We start from the raw sequence: 18,180 nt of genomic DNA, 5'->3' as shown, positions 1-18,180 counted from the left end.
TTATTGCATGCATAAAGCATCATAAATTTTTTCCACTTTTAAGTCTGAAAATATATACTTTTGTATATTAATATAAAACTAACGATGCAGGATTTTTCGACATCGCACACAAATCAATGTTCAACACATGTCACATCACATTAATCCAGAATATTGCTCTTATTTCGAAAAATCTCCTGGTGAACGCTCTCGAAGCGGCGGCAACATTGTCAATTTGGTTTAACGTGACTGGAATGATAGAGAGAGAATGCCACCGGGGCCGAGTAATTGTATACAATTACGTCATTTGTTTGCTTTCTGGCCGGATCGTGAGAACCAAGTCTAACAGAGCGTTTAAATGCGCCGGTTAAATTTGTCTGTATGCATCACAAGCGAGCCCTCATATCGTTCGTATACTATTGCGCGTCAGCGGTAATTAATCAGCGCGAGTCGAGCGGAGTTAAATGGAGGCCGACCATACGGATTCATCATCGCTTCGTGAATTCCCAGTTCTGGCGTATCGGATTATTTATAGAATTTACGCTCCCATTTGTGCACTTTCCAGCATTGAACAATTAGCTACGGTAATTAATTTCGCCGTATATTGGAATCGCTAATCAACGGCGCGTGGATAGTAATTAGAAGAGAGGAGAGGACACTTAATAGCATTTTTATACATGTGTATATATAATTATTATTTTATATATATGAACATATATAGTATACATTTATTATATTTATTTATTATATTTGTATATATTTTATATATCGATGTATATATTTATATATGGAAAAAGTGTAGCATATTTGGAATACCAGTTTTATTTTATAGTCCTGGAACTACATTTGTTTTGTTTTTTTTTTTTTTTTTTTTTTTTTTTTTTATGAAATTCAAAACATTCTCTTGATAGATAAACAAATTATTTAATAAAAAAAATAGAAACTTAATTGATTTCTTACTTTTTAGGAAATTAAAATTAAAAACTTTAACATCAAAATGATAAAAATTCAAAAAGTAATTTGGTAATTTTTTTTGAATAGTATATTTCCAAATGACATTTTTCTTATTTTTAATAATGACACATATAAGTGTCTCCGTCGAAGGCAACACAAAAGTTTCGACCCTACAACTTTTAAAAAGTCGCGAAATGATTTCTAAAAGAAGTGGAACGGCGGTATTTTTTCGCGTCGCGAGAGTGTGACAAAGAATAAAAATGTATCACACCATCATCGCACAATTATTCGTCGTTAAACGCTTCGGCGCAAATCACTTGCTTAGTATTTTGTCGTTAATTGTCCCTGACAATTACGGACGCATCGGCGACGTCCTCCTTCTCGGATCGCGTTTCAGTCGCTCGCGATATACCGATCGGATTTATAAACGATACGCGTCAATCTTACAAATCTCGGCGATATGGCGAGTGCATTTTTGCGCGATCTTCTCCGATATATTCGAAAAGGTGAGTGATTAAAGGAGGGAAAAAGCATTGAAGGGAAATATGAGAATCGTGCGATTAAGATTCGAGCGAAACCTTTCTATGATGGTGAGAACCGCTCTCTGATTAGAGATTTCTTGCGCGGGTCAGGCGAATCGAGGACAGGTTCATAAGGTTACATTGAAAAACTGCTGACACACTTTGCGCAGATAATCTGATTATTTTAAATGAATCTCGACGTATAATTACTGGTTTAAATTACCATGATGGTCAACATAAATATTAACCACATGTGCATGTTATTCTCAAGTACTAAATTTACATTGTAAATATATTCACATGTAAAAATAATATGTATCTAATGAAAAAATTTTATATATAATATATATATATATATATATAGATTTAAAAAAAAATTTTTTTTTAATATACGTAATGTTTTCAGATTAGAGATTTTTATTTTATGTTCTATTCACTGTATTACATATGTATATTCATTTAGCCTTTTTAAATGCCAGAAAGATATTTCTGTCCCTTTTAATTTCTGTTTTTATGAATTTTTATAACTTAACTTGTTTAACTTGTTTAATATTGTAATTAACAGACGTGTTTTTATCGTTGCAGACGTAACTCGTCGGAAGATGGCGTCTAACGAGGATGGCGATCTGATTGATCTCGGAAACGATGTGTGTGTGCCACGTGTAACAGTGGACGATGCGACAGCCGAGGAACAGGAGCACTTGCTCGACGTGTGTCCTCCGAAATTGGAACAGAAGCTCTTTCTCAGCAGGCGGCAGGAGCAAGTATCGGATAGCACCGACAAGGGTGATATTCTGGTGACCTTGGGTCACGATCAGGTGGTACCGATTCACAAGAGGATCGACGTAGTGTCATCGGACACGATTAAGCGGATTCGCAACATCACCAAGAATCTTGAGCCGGTGATACGTAAAACTTGCTCGGGCATCAATGAGGAGACCCAACAGGACACGGTGGATCACTCGACGACCTTGGACTGTGATGGGAGGATGAAGCGTTCGATGGCGAAGCACGAGGACGAGACGTATGAGGCGCGGGAGATAAATAACGCCTTCGATTTTCTCGCCGAGCACGACGACAACGAGAACCGAGCGGAAATGAGCTCGAAGAACGAGAACATCGACGGGAATCGCTCGCTATCCTCCATGCGTCTCTTGACCGAGAAGGAGGACACGGTCAATTACCCTTTCGAGTCGTGTCCAGGACCTCAAGCGAGGAAACGACCGGTGGAAGTGATACGGAGGAGAGGACGAACGACATTATGCCGAATGAGTATGAGCTGGACAATCCGGCCTTCGAGGCCTCGCCGAATTCGAAAAAGTCTCGCCAGGACGATTTGACCGAAGACAGATTCGTCCTCGTCGATTCTGAACCTCGCGCAAGAATCGTCCTGAAGAAACGCGGCCAGGAGGACGTCGCGTTCGAGTGCGGAAGCAAGAAACGCTTTTTTCGGGAGCCACATCGTAAATCGTGGACAGAAGGGACGAGGCTGAAAGCTTTTACCGGTAGGCGTCCCGGTATCGATAGATCCACTAGTCTCGAGGAACATCGCTGTACATCGTCAACTTCCGATATCGATCATGGATTGTCCAGCTTTCTAACGAGGTAAGAGATGATACTTCCATAATATATCTATATTTTTTCATACAGAAAGTTTTTTCGATTATATTTGAATTTGACTTTAGTAGACGAAAAGGAAATTGTGTGCTACAATTTTTATGAAAATTACATAAATTTTATATGTTTAATTTATATAATTTATTTAAATATATAAATATATTTTATATTACTTATATAAATTATAACTTATATTATATTATTATAATATAATGATATAATATAAATTATATTATATAATTATATTGTATCATTATATTATTTATATATAATTATATTATTTCATAGAAAAAAATTTTTTGTAATTTAAAAGTAAAAACTCGATAATAATTTGTAGGAAAATTTGCAATACTTTGATGCAATATGATAATTAAAAAAATGCAGAAATTTGAAACGTACGAAAATAGAATCGTACGTTTGTCAAGAACTTATCAATACAATGAAAATTAGCATATGCAAGTTGCGCCTGACATTGGAATTCTTAGGAATTTTTTTTGTATCTGGGAAAATCAGAGAAGTGTCATGAAATTTTATTGAGATTCAGGGAATTTTTTTCGAAAATTCTCTTTGATAATTTTGATTTTATATTATAAATAATCAGTGATGTGTGTGAAACTGGCATCTCACTTCGAGGAAACTCATTAATCATTGACAGTTCTGGTTTTGATTTTAACTGTTCTAGAGCTCTTGATAGATTAAACAAATAGTTTGGATTATGAAACAAAAGGAAGGCTCGGGACAAACCGAAATGCCAAGGTGTCACGCTGCTTATTTCGACTACTGATAATTTTTTAAACATTTTTTAGTAAATTTTAAGCGCTTGAATTCTACAATAGTTCTATAAAAAATTCTATGCGTAAAAATTGTTAGAATATTAATTAAACAAATTAAATCGTCTGAGATGCCAGATATATATCTTATTTAAGTGATTCAGATTTTTTTTTACTACATTTATAAACCTAGCACTTGAAACTTAAGAGGCTCTGTGTTTTTCCTTCGTATGAATGAAAAACATTAGAAAATGTAATAAAAAAATTTTTTGTGGAAAAAGTTGTATTAAAAAAAAATCTTGAAAATATTCTCTTTACTTACCTGGAAAAATACCTGAAAAATCGGGGAAATTTTTAGAGAATTTTTTTTACAAGATTTGAGTACAGACACCCTGTAAAAATAGCAGTTCAGAATGTAAAGTTGAATGGCGTAATTTTGATAAATTTCCTACGATTATAATATTTCTTGGAGCTGAAGAGGGTCCTAAAGGGATCGAAACGTTCGTCTTAAGGTTTTTCGATGTAATATAAGATTAATGAAAAATGTACTTCAATGTCCGGCGCTGGTAATTTGCATATGATAATTTTCATTTTCATATCGATTAATGTAGAAATTATTTTTCGCGATAAATAACTTTAGAAATTTAATATGTTTTTAGTCATCTAGTTTTTCAATATATTAAAAAATTATCAATATCTTGATTGAAAAGTTTCTCGAGTTCTTGTCGAAGACTGCAATATTTTTGCAAGAGCTTTTGTCTCTCTCTTATATTTGTGTAAAATCTCATCTGACGTGACAGTTTCTCACAAACCTGCATTAATGTGACTTACAAGGAAAATATGGAAGTATCGTCGAAACGGTAAGAGATATTAAAAAAAGTTTCCAATAAAAGTTTTATGGTTTTTACTGTACTTTAAAGTTGCATAATCAAATTTTTTAAAAATTGAAGGGCGGAGGGGGATTTTGAAAAATCTGATTATGCAACTTTAAAGTACATTAAAAACCATAATGCTTTCATCGGAAATTTTTTTTTTATATCTCTTATCATTTCGACGTTTATTTGCTCAGAAATATAAAAACCGATTTTTTTCAAGAGGGTGTTTCACCCCCTTAACGGCCGAAAAATCACGTATAAAAAATACGTGTCTTCTATTTTGACTTATTGTTAGACTACACATATTCAAAGCGCATTAAAATCGCAGACACTTCCATACCTTTCCTTGTTAGATGTAAGAATTTATTCGCAGAAGAATAGACTCGAATACGTCGACAGGAAAGCGCGCTTTCGTGCCGGAAGTATTTACATAGGCCCGACTTAACGAGCGTGCAAACTGTTTCGTTCAGACTCGTTCGATGAACGTAACACTTTAGCGACGTAAAATCTCCTTGTCGATCGAAGTACATAACGAGAATGGAAATGCAGATCCTCTTTGACGACCGCGAAGGCATTACATTCGCCCTGCCTTTCAAGTTATTAGCATAAGTGCAAGCTCCAGGGTTTTAGAGAGTAGATCTTTCGAGTGGCCGTTTGCAGCTGCGAACTCGGAACATTATTCATTGAGAGTCTATTCATTTTACTCTGAATATACTGAATGACTTCTCTCTTTTTGTCGACGTTAAAATTTTTGATTAGAAGCCAAATATATATATTAAAAAAAGCGGGTTATTTCCTGTCGTTCGTTGTACAATTAAAATATGACAATAATATAAATTGTGACGATTTTAGATCGTCGAATTCACAATTATCTTTCTAATATTTCCTGCAATTAAGAACATTGAAAGTTGATATATTGAAGAAATTTACTCTCTCTGGAGATAGTAAGACTTTCTAGCGACAGAGTGCAAACATTCGGTAAAGATAAAGGCATTGCTCTTGTCTCGAAAAAAAAATTATGACGGTTGAGTTATAAAAGCATATACATAGGTATATAAAATAACGCAGAATAAACGGATTTTCACAATGATGATTCGTGATAAAACGGTATCGCGACGCGAGCATTCACGTAAACGCGCAAACAAGCGATGAATTAAAGCTCCGCGTCGAATCGTCCGCGGAAAACGCTTTGGATGAAACGTTACGTGTGACACGTGAAAGCGGAAAATTCTGGTCACATGTGTTGTTGCAGCAACACATATTATACAAAGGGACAATTAACAATAAGTCTCTCAATATAAAATTTTTAAGTTTTTCCGCTATTCTCTCTCTGTGTTTCTATCAAAAGTAATTTATTTGATATGCATGTATTTTATAGTGCGAAAGATTTTTGTTACTTATTTTTTATAGTAAAATATATAAGAATGAAATATTAATGTTTATCTTAACATTAATAAAATTTAATAAATCTTTATATTAATATATTTTAAATATATATTAATATATTAATAATACTAATATATATTAATAATAATATATTAATATCTTAAATAAATATTATAAAAATCTCTATATTAATATCTTAATTTCTATCAAAATATTTTAAGACAACACCAATATTCTGTTAAAATAATTTATTTGAAATATACATATATATCTTTTATAGTGCGAGATATTTTTGCTATTTCTTTTTATACATAAAAATAAAATATCAATATACTTTGTTACACAGAAAAAAAAAAATATTCTTATTTTGATAATATCTTTAGTTTAAAAATGTAAATTTTGAAATGCGATTATATTGCGTTAAACAAAGAAAATTTGCTTGGATAAAGACATTTTATACATATAGTTCAATCAAGAAAAATATATTCTTGTTTTTTAAAAATATTTTTCTTGAATAGAAAGAGAAAAATGTTGGATAGAAAATAACACGTGTTCAAATCGAAGATTATAATTTTCTTAGAGTTAAAATAATTATTTTATTCTTGAAATGACAATTGTAATATTGAAATAAGATTATAATATTGTTAAAATTTAACATTTTTAAATTCTTCTAAGAAGATTATAAATTGTTGCGTACATATGAAACAACGAACGCGTTTATATAAGTATATATAAGTTTTGATTTGGCACTTACTTTTTTCTGTGTAGGTGTTAAAATTTATTATTATATCTATTTTTTCTCGCGAAAATCGCATCGAAATATAGTTGGTTAGTTTATTAATCACCACCCTGTAGCGCAGCATAGTTCCTTCCGTTTACATTCATTAATGCCACGAATTCCAGAAGCAATTCACCGTCGTATCCGTGGTCTTGCAACAATAGCGAACCGGCACTTTTGTTCTCCGCACGCGAGGGAAATAATTAATAACAATGGCGGCTCGCGCGCGCATAATACACAATCGTGCGATGGGCAACCTTTGTCCATTAAAATACGATTCTATACGATATCTATCGTCGTTAATCTAGGCAGGTTGAGAAAGGGCACGACTGCATTTAGAGAAAGTCACTCTTCGGGTTAATCCGTGTCTGAGAGCAAAGCTCTGCCGTAATAGAATTGAGGATGCGGCGTCGCTAACGTATGTAAGTTGCGAGACAAAGTGAATAAGCATAAAGCGTAGATAAAGGGTTGAGAGATATAAAATGAAATGTAATAGTGAAATACGTGTAAAAAAAGAATACAAGTCTCTTCTCTAACAATAAGAAGAAGAGAACAAATTGAATATACGACAATTGAAAACTCACTTATTCACAGAAGAGATTTTCTTTTCCGAAGAGATAAATCTCTTCTTTCAAAGTAAATTCAACAGTTAATCAGTTAAAATTTATATAAAATAATAGAAAGTGGAAAAGGAAAAGGATTCTATTTAAAAGAGATTTTTTATTTCAATATTTATTTCTAACAGTACAGATTGTTTGTATTTAAAATTAAGATAGACGCGTTTGCCATCATTTCTCTCTAAAAAAAAAATAGATATTTTAATCTTTTATTCAATATAAAATTAAATAATTCAATAGTTTTGTACTTCAATAAAATATTTTTGAGTATGCCACTATAAAGATATATTTTTCTCTCTTCCTTAATTCTTAAAATAATTTTTATTAATTATAAAAAAAGGAAAAATTATAAACCCCTTGGCAATCGGTGTCATTTAGGTAAAATACTACAGCTCTATTTTTTATTGTAGATTACTGTGTGTGAGTGCTATTAATAAAAAATTATTGAAATAATCATATTTAAATATTTGAATTTTCTCTGTCTTATTTTTTATTTTAAATTCTAGAATATCATGATTAATGTCGGAATATAATAATTTCGAAAAAGAAATTCTTATAACGTTTTCGAGTGAAGCAAGATCGTCCTGAGAGCGATTTATGACGACAAAAACTTTTTGAGTTATAAAGTGTAAAAAAAGTAGATAATTATATATTTTTATTTATAATATATTTATAAACAAATAGTCCAAGTTTGAACTTTTTATAAAAAAAATTTATTTTCTAAACTATTACCTATAAATATCGAAATGGCAATTTAGACACTTATTCAGAACATCTTAAAATATTTGAAAGAAATTTTTTTCAGATTTTTTTTGCTACGTTTTTTATTATAAATAAATAATCACTGAAAAATATGGAAAAATTAATATTTTCTACTGTAACCTCAAATAAATAGTTTAAATATCTCTTACGAGGGTGATCGGGTCTTTAGGTCACTAAATTCAAATTTGAAATTAGAATTTTCAAATTTTTAATTCAAAAAATGGCCAAATTAATATGGCAAACCAAGTTTAATTAAATAATTAAATAATAAATTAATAAAATTTGACTTTAGATTCATCATCAGCGACCCATAAAATTTTTAGATATAAAGTTTCAAAAAAATCGGTAATGCAAAAATTCGTGATGTGCATTTATGTATTATTATAATAAAATTAGATTTAAATTCTATTTCCGGTCGAACACGTGTTCACGGCAAATTGAGTTTAATTGCTCTCAGAGCGATCGAAAATTATTATTATTAGATCGTTGGAGGATTGATGTAGCCGCGATATTATTATCGATGTTAGACCCGCTGAGAAAGGGCACGGCTGTGTTTAGAAAGTCACTCTCTGCGAATTGATAGGCGAACCGCTGCAAGCGCGTTGCAAAAGTACAATATAATCGGGTCGTCGGGCGCACGAACGTCGGCCTCGCCTCCCTCTCTATCTCTCTCTCTCTCTCTCTCTCTCTCTCTCTCTCTCTGTCTTTCTCTTTCTGTCCTTCGGCGAGATGTACGCGCCGAGATTTGAACAAATTTCAGTCGTTATATCGGCGAAACACTTCCCACGCGCGACTCGCGACTCACAATAAGGTGAGAGTCACGTGTGTCGGTCGCATTACACATCCGGAAAGCCGCGTCGCAGTAGTTATGCGCGTTGCTTTTTGTGACGAAATCCCCTCAATGCTTCGCTGCTCGTCCGCGATGCCAGGCGGATTTCCAAACATGTTCAGAGAAATTGGAAATTCAACGCGAAATCGACGAAATATCGGCGCGAATGCAATTCGTTACGTGAGTGGGACCGAGAATTTCTTTCTGACAATTATACATCGAATCTTATTTATTTATCATGTGTATATAATTTTATTTATGCAACACTGTAAAGTAATTTTAATTTAATTTAACAATTGTGAAATGAGATATGCGATATAAAATATAATAAGATATTTATCGTAATAAAAATATTTATTAAGTTTGGTATTTAAAATTTTTATACCAAATATTATATGTTAAATATTTTATTTTTTTGTATATTTTTGGTATATATATTTGGTACAGATTATATTTATTTAAGCTTGATTTTTTATTGACTTAAGCAATAATGATGGAATTTTTGTAACTTGTGATAGAGATAGTCATTTATAGTTCGTTACATTAAAAGTCTTACTACGTATAATACATCTCGACTTTCGAACATTCTGAATCATTACATATTTTCTGCATAGCGTCATAAGAACGCGATTAGGTTGAGAATAAGGATGAAATATATAGGGAAGAGGCTAATTGTAAATAGATTTACTAGTAGTATCACTCTGGATATCAGAGATTAAAATTCTTATTCGACTGAAGAGGCTAACAATAAGTTCTAAACGCATCAGTCAGTCCTTACAAAAAATGTATTCCAATACTTTTATTTTCTTTTATGCACAAGACATGCACAAGATATAAGTTCTATGACAATCTCAGCTTATTGTCGCATATATATCAGTGAAACATGCTGCTTTTTCTATATATACAAACGTATGTATGTATGTTAAAGAATGTATCTTGGAAATATCTCTGACATTTTTTTTTCAATGAAAATGAATCATTTATAAATGTATGTTGTGTAGCTACAATGATGTCTATATCTCTTTCACAATTTATCTTTTCTTCATTTCCCCTGCAAACAACGTACTCTTGTATACTCGAAGGCACGAGAAGGATTATTCTTTCCACCCCCACATTCCTGTGATTATCTTTCTACGATTGCGTAATCACGTTGTATTCTACTATCTCACCAAGATGGAAGGCGTGCGGGCGGATACGACATGACAAAGTACGCAGTTCATGTTTTAAAACATTTACACAACGTGTGTTCTATTTTCTTAATTTAACAGAAGGACAGTATTCTACTATTTACATATATTAGTGTATTATGTCATAGTATATGTTATAATTTGTACTAAATACATTCTATTATTTTTTTAAACACATATGTACAATATATAAAGAAAAAAGAATATATATATATATATATATATATATATATTTTTTTTTTTTTTTTGAGAATATAAAATTGAATGCGCTTAATTCTTTTATAATATAAATTACATAAGCAATTAGTATTATTTCAATCGATAAAGATTAACTTTTTTATCGTCTAAAAATTTTTTTAAGCTTGAAATTCACAGATATATCAATATTAATAATATTGATAAAATTATAATAATGCATATTTATTTTTATGTAGTAGATATTTTTCTCACTCATATAATCTTCATAATTTCTACATTTATCGCGAGCTCTCAAGATTTCTTTTGTAAATATGCGTTGTCTTGCAAAATTTTAATTAGCATATTTAATTAATAAATCGTAAAAGACAAGAGAAAAATGCGAAACGTAATGACTTACTGCTCCCTTAAAATTGAAAATCATATTCAAAATCAAACTTAAAATTTATCGTTAAAATTAAATATTGTATATGTATTTATGTGTTTCGTTGTTCTCGATGGCCGATGGCGGACGGATGTGGGCTGGCGCGGCACCCACGGGGATCACGTGGAAGTGCTTTCTAGTTCTCGGTGTCCTGGGTGCTTCGCTGGGTGCTCTCGTCGGCGCTGCGGACCGGAAGTCACGGTATACGGGGGTCGTGCGCGCGAAGCGTGGAACCCGCATCGTGGTGGCATTCTTCTTTGCCTCCCCCTTTTTCCTCGGCCCCTTCTTTCCATGCTGTGCAAGCTTTGGCCCTCGTGCAGTAGCTATGTCCGGAAAACAGGCCATTCTCGTTCAGTGATTTTCTTTCGAACTGATCTCTCGCCCTCGGTCTCTTTTTCTCCACATGCGTTTAATTTCTATTTACTATTCATCACCAGCTTTCCATCTAGTTTGGAAAGAAGAAAGATGCGTAAAATCAGAAGAATGCACTGGAGGTTGATGGCCATTGACCCGTTACGCGTCCTACTACCGGAAACTTTTCAACTGTTCGGAGAAAGGAAACCTATTGCTTTTGTGATCAAATAAAAAAAAAAAGGGGGCTATTTGAGATGGAGTTGTGAAATTTGAAGTAAAATGTATACAATGTCGAGAAATAATGAAATTACTTGCCGGAAAATTAGAGTCGGAAACTATTATTACTACTGTTATTATTAGAGATTAATCAGATACAAATGAAAGTCTTTCTACATATTTGTTGTTCTCATGTTACATATTACACATAAGCGACGTTACCTCTAGTCTCAAATGAATAAACTCTCGATCAATGTTACTGACAGCTTTGCAAACATACGCCGATGATTAATGGCATCTTATTATTTCTATTATAACCGCTAAGGGGAATATATTTACATATTTTTGCATAATATCTATAAAAAAAGGAAAGGAGAAATACGCTCTCTCCAACGTTCTACGGTCGTTGGAGCGCAGACCCGCATTATACAAACCCGAGCAAGATTAAGCCCGCATTTTTTTTTCATGCTTGCAGACAGCCGCCGGAAGCGGAATCGACGTCCGGTAGCGTCCTCGAGGACGGTTGCTCCGAAGGTTCCGAGGTGGATTGGTCCTGGCTCGAGGAAGTGGAATGCCTGCGGCCCGCGGCCGCGGAGCCTCTCGCCCACGGCGGTGAACGCGACACTGGCGAACAGGGAGGGGAGGACACCCCTTCCCCCACCCTTGCCCGCGAGAGCGCGGGACGCAGGCGCGGCTGCGATCGTCGCGAAACGCCGGCAACCCGCAGTGCCGCGATGTCCGTCACCGCGACGGCAAAGTCCCTAGCGGTCGGTGACTCGCGGTGGCCGTCCTCCGGTAACGCGCATCTCCTCGATCGTCAAAACAACAATAATAATAATAATAATAATATCGGTCGTCAACATCGCCGGCATCGCAATGTCAACGGCAACGGCAACGACGACGATGACGAGGCGGCGCGTTGCAACGCTACCAACGAGGCGGTCGATCGTGAAAATCGCTACGGCACGTCGACGTCGACGACGTCGACGACGACGACGGCGGCGACGATGATGACCGCCACTACCACCGCCACCCCCGGCTCCCTCGCCACCACCGCGAACTCGTGGATGCGCGCATCCATGCGGCGTCTGCGTCATCTGCGGCTACCTGAGGGTACCACGCAGCCGGCCAATCGGCGCACCGCCTCCGTCTCGGCGCCGAATTCGCTGCCGGACATCGCGCTGATCGCTCCGGAGATCCTGGCGGCGCAGACCAACGGCGGTACCTCCAACGGCACGCTGTTGCGACCGTCGAGCGCGCCCGCGAGAAACACGGCCACCACCGCCGTCGTGGCCGGCGGGGTCGTGACCCCACGTCGAACCGGCCGGCAGTTCGCCGGCGGCAGGTGCCGGGGCGCGCGAAACCGGGAAGCGGCCTCTTCCTCGAGGCAGGGCAGCCTCGCCTCCACGACCACGGCCAGCGACGTTAGCGCGTCCGGCAACACGACCTGCTCCAGCGGCACCTCTACCAGTCCGGCCTCCAGCACGGCGACCACTCCGCGACGTGTCACTTCGAGAAGGTCAGTGTCAAAAATTTATAATCGAAAGAACGATTTCGATTGGGATGTAGATCTTATTTATAGCGGTTTCGAATGAAATCCAATTTGTCATGAATATATTTTCGATCGAAAATGAGTTTTGAATCTGATTAGTACAAAAATACATTAATCGTATATAAATGATATAAAGTGCGTCCAACTTGATGCCAGTTGGCTTAGAATGGAAGATTTTTTAATCAATCAAATGTTTATTCAAAGTATTTTGTTTTAATTAATCTGTTTTAATTAATTTAAATATTCTTAATAATTCAAGCTGGAAGTTATTATTAATCGCTTTCATTCATTTGTTTTATTCGAAAACGCTAATAGACAGATATGTATATATATATATATATATGTATATATGATAGACGACAACAATTTTTCTGGGAATAAACAACTCGCCAGGATATTTCTTATCATTATCAGAGAGAAGTCAGAAAAATTGCAATGATAGTAAACAATATATATGAATGCCACACATGTGGATTTCATTTTAGCAGTGGATTTAGCACTTGATAAAACGATTTAAAAAAATTCATATAAACATGATTTGACCTTGTTTCCAAGTGAGTTAACAAGTTTTGTATTTTAGCAATCAGTGTCTCTGCTTATCTTTACAAAAAATATTTGATATTATTATTATTGCACTTTTGTTAACGGTTTAACAATTGTACAAGTTTCTTATTCTGTCAAATCTTCCAGGTTTCTTGGATTTGCTTCTCAGAGTATATTTAACGTTGTCAAAATGTCATTTTGTTTTTAGAAAATTCTACACGATCTTGTTTAGAAAATAAAATATTAGATGTAATATCACGTATATGTTTATAAACTTTTTTTATTGTTTTATAAGTGTTAAATTCATTACTGAAGTAATCATATTATGGGACATTCTGAACAATAGAAATATATGGTGTATATGTATAGAGAATATGCCGCTAAGATATTTGGACGAATTTCAACACGTGTTTCTGTCAAAAAAAAAAAAAAAAAAAAAAAAAATATCAAAATATATCAGACTTATTGTTTTTTTTTCGGGAAGAACGAGTTGCACTAGTCGTTGAATGTTATTTATATAAATATTGAAAGTTTAAGGTTTATTAAATAAACATCGCAAGTTGAATATTTCTTGCGTGCAACCTGGTAAAAAAAGTAAAGATAGTAAAATTACTACAGTCGATTACGAAACCATCGTACATAGTTAAAAGTAAATACACGCGTTCTCGACGATTTCGATATCTCTTTTTTAAATGCACAAGAAATTCAACCTTTATGGCTGGCTGAATTTCTCGTTTCGTTCATACTTCTTTCTGCACATCCACTCGGATCTCTTGCCACACTCACCGGAAGCGAGAACGGAGTTAACGACGCGGTTGTTTGTGCGTGTTACCTGCTGCTCGTCCAAGCTTGACGCTAATCGCGCTTCAATTCTTCGTTTGCGCAATCGTCCGATGCACTTTGCCAATTATGCGTTTGGAAATTAGCCTAGAAAATTATCTTGAACTCTACCGCGGTTATATAAGTCATTGCCACTTTAAAAGAAATTCTCCACAATCACACTTTTCGTGCCAACATGTTTTCGCAGAATTATAATATATATACATAATTTATCGGCGTGTTGTGTACTTATTTCCTTACTAGTTAAATATTATAAATATTTTGCTACATTTACAAAAATATTTACAAACATTTTTGCGCGATAAAGCGATTTTATTTACTATTTAATGAAAAATAATTGACCAAATATTCGAAGTACACAAATATGAAGATATTTGTGTATATATATATATATATATATATATATATATATATATATGTGTGTGTGTGTGTGTGTGTGCGTGCGTGTGTATAGAACTTATTTTGTCGACAAATATGAAAAAATATTGATAAAAAAGATTAGTGTCGACGTGAAAACTATGGAGAGAAATATATATAATGGAAAAAATTATTTATATATATATATATAGACGTGATCGGGATATCTCTCTTTTATTTCATATTTTTTGTACAAAGGTTCTTGACATGTGTCACAGATGTTGTAGATATCAGTTGCAGGACTCTGTATATTATATCTATTGTCATTGGAAATTTTCAATCATATTGTACCAACACACATATACATACACATACACATACACATATATTGTCAGCAATATTATTTTGCCTGCTTTAATGTTTCGCTTGATCAACACTTAATTAAATCTCAAATAATCGATTAAAATAGTATTAAAATTATTAGTATCTTCGGTGGAAAATAATATCACGTATGTTTATAATTAGTTAATTATTCCGGTAAATTAAACTTGTAACCTACATAGGGCAAATGTGTATCCGGTGATAAATTTATCATTTGCTCCGAGTTAACTGTAAATCGTAATTCATTTTCTCCAACGACAGACTTAACGAGTTCCGCGTTTACAGTTTGGTGTTAAATATCGCGGACGCGAAAAAAAAAGAAAGTCTCGAGATGTACCTATATACTATTATTATTCATTCGTAACAGATACTTTTCGCAGGTGACATTAAAAGGTGAGTCGTGTGTGAAATGTATAATTTATCAGTGTCGAGATAACGATAAAGTCATAGCGACAAAAATATTTATCGTCATCAATCTTGCAAGTTTTCTCTTTCGATCCCTAACACCTCGCTTTAATCGGGTCCCTCTGTTGAAGACGCAATTGTCCTTGGATGACGAGCGCGAAATATCTTGGCAAACAGTCGCGTGATAAAATTCAATATTTTAAGATAACAACACATAATTTGATATTTTAAGCTTACACACATACACACACAAGAGAATCGATTTTACTCGAAGATACACGTAGCTATTGTCCTCGAATGACGACACGATCGAGTTGACTGAGCTGGATTTCGTCAAGAAATTTCGAAAGGGTCGACGATCTCGATCGTTCGTTCAGAGATCGTTTTGCCGTCGATGAACCGTGCAACTTGTTGCGCAATCCTTCGCTCTCCTGTACCGAACAGAATCTCCTCGTCTCGGGGATGACGGAAGGAGCGGCGATTTACGCGCGTCAATTTTCCATGCCCAGCGTGAGAAGGCAAAGCAGCGGCAACTCTCATAACGGATGTGCAAGTTTGTCGTTTTGCTCTGTCTATTTATTTGGACACGCCTACCACATGAAAATGAATTAATTATAATCAGGATACGATTAACGAGGGATTCATGAGAGACATGCTCGATCGCGCATCTTTCAAACGAGATAAGTAGAAACTTCTGGATCGTTTGGTAATAATTATTATAGGTGTATTTGATCGAACCGATACATGCATCTTTTATGCCTATTCGATAATTACATGTATTATTTTCTTCGTTATTAATATGTCTATTAAAATTGATATTTTTATATAATAAAATTATATGAAATAATAAGTAAAATATAAGTTGGAATAATATTTATATATTAAAAAATAAATAATATATAATTTCATACAAGATTATAAAAATATAAATTATAACAATATTTATAATTATTTTTACATTTACATTAATTATAATTCGAATTTGATATTTTATAAGGAAATGCGTTCTCTAAAAGGACGCTTGAAAATCCCTTACAAGTCTCGGAGATTCGTCGAAGTCGATAATCAGACTCTGATATCAACATGTGCGGACACGACGTTGAATAGGATTAACAGGATCCCGTCAGGCATCTGCGAAGCGCGTGATTCGAGCGTAATAATAAACGCGCGTCCGATCTCGATCTCGATCTCGCGACGCGGCTTCCCTGTCAATGAACCGTTGCCGAAGCGCCGTTTCTTCGCTTGCGGAGGCCGCGATTACATCCCGCCGTCCTCCTGTCCCGTCCACCGTCCAGGCCAGGCTCCTCCGAGAAAGTCCAAAGAGACTCGGTCGTTCCCCGCGGACCGTGACCGTCGAAACGTCGTCGACACACCTACGACCCTTTTCGTTTAATGCTGGCAGTTTAAGGCGCGCCGCAATTTCCCTCAAGTCGCGCACTCGCATACGATATTACTTCATAATCCATCCTATTTCTGCATGAATCTATTATAATGAATCCGATATCCGAATAGTTAGAAAGTAACTTTCTATTATTACACACGCGCGCATCAAGATTTATTTCGATATCTGTTGTTAGGAATTCTCTAAAGTTATCGAAAGGATACCTTGTATTTAAAGATTTTATAAGGTATTTATTGAAGAAGAAATTTAATTAGAAAAAGAGATATTTCTCGTTGATAATAATTAAAAACACACACGTGTCGTATCAAAAGTTTTATATATCTTCGATATCTGTTATAAGAATTTTTTAAAGTTATAAAAACAGCGTATTATCGGGGAAATATTTACATATTTTAAAGATTATTTAAGATTAGGATATTTGAGATGAAAGAAAATTTATCTTTCTCTTTCTTAAAGTTTTGAAATAAAATATCTTACAAGGAAACCTCGTGAACCGGAAATTCTGATTTTAATGAAACTTTGCACACGTGGAGAGAAAGTAAATAGATGAATTTAGAAATTTTCAGTTTCAGGCAGAAAAACGCTTTTTTAAGGAGAAATTATCTCTCATATGTAGAGCTATATTTTGTTTTTCTTCGGTATATCTAAAAAATTATTAGAGATATTAAGAAATGTGTTATACAAAAGTTTTATCATAAAAATACCTTTAATCACATTAACAAAATTCTGAAAAAAGTTTTTTCAAAAATCCTTGAAAAAATTATTTTCTCAAAGTTTTATTTATTAAATAGAGATGTAAATAATTATCCAACAACTTTTGTCAATAATTTTATCGGCCAAAAAGAAACTCCACGGATTAAATAAGAGTATGATGTTTCGAAAGAGATAAGAGTCATACCTGATGACAATGAGATAAAAATATATGTATAAATCAAAATTAGCGATTCTTGGATTATCGAGGTTAAACTTTTGCCAGAAAACTTTTGTATAAAAGATTTTTCAATATCTTCAATAATTTTCGAGATATATCGAGAAAAGCATATAGCTTTAATATGAGGGATACTTTAAGCTATAAAGGGCAATAATTAATAATATATATATATATATATATATATATATATATTCTTAAAATATATAGATCTAAGGGCAGAATTCTGCCTTTTCGAATCATTTTTGAGCGACATCTTCAAATTTCTAAATTTATTTATTCTTGTGTTTATATTGTATGGTTATATA

The 18,180-nt window shown here is 34.3% G+C and overlaps 1 protein-coding gene across 1 annotated transcript in view; it reads left to right on the top strand.

Annotated features, from left to right (window-relative positions):
- Positions 1 to 1,378: 1,378 nt before the first annotated feature.
- The window catches only part of Bdg (sodium-dependent transporter bedraggled), a 55,487-nt gene continuing 38,685 nt past the window's right edge, over positions 1,379 to 18,180 (top strand). The window contains 4 exon segments of the mRNA XM_072896617.1: positions 1,379 to 1,439; positions 2,040 to 2,648; positions 2,651 to 3,059; positions 11,940 to 12,983. Of these exon segments, the coding sequence (XP_072752718.1) occupies positions 1,394 to 1,439; positions 2,040 to 2,648; positions 2,651 to 3,059; positions 11,940 to 12,983 (2,108 nt within the window). The 5' untranslated portion in view covers positions 1,379 to 1,393.

This window comes from Anoplolepis gracilipes, chromosome 7 (assembly GCF_047496725.1).
Source record: "Anoplolepis gracilipes chromosome 7, ASM4749672v1, whole genome shotgun sequence".
Classification (NCBI taxonomy): Eukaryota; Metazoa; Arthropoda; class Insecta; order Hymenoptera; family Formicidae; genus Anoplolepis; species Anoplolepis gracilipes.
Note: the sequence above shows the minus strand (reverse complement) of the source record. Positions and strands in the feature narration are given on the sequence as shown.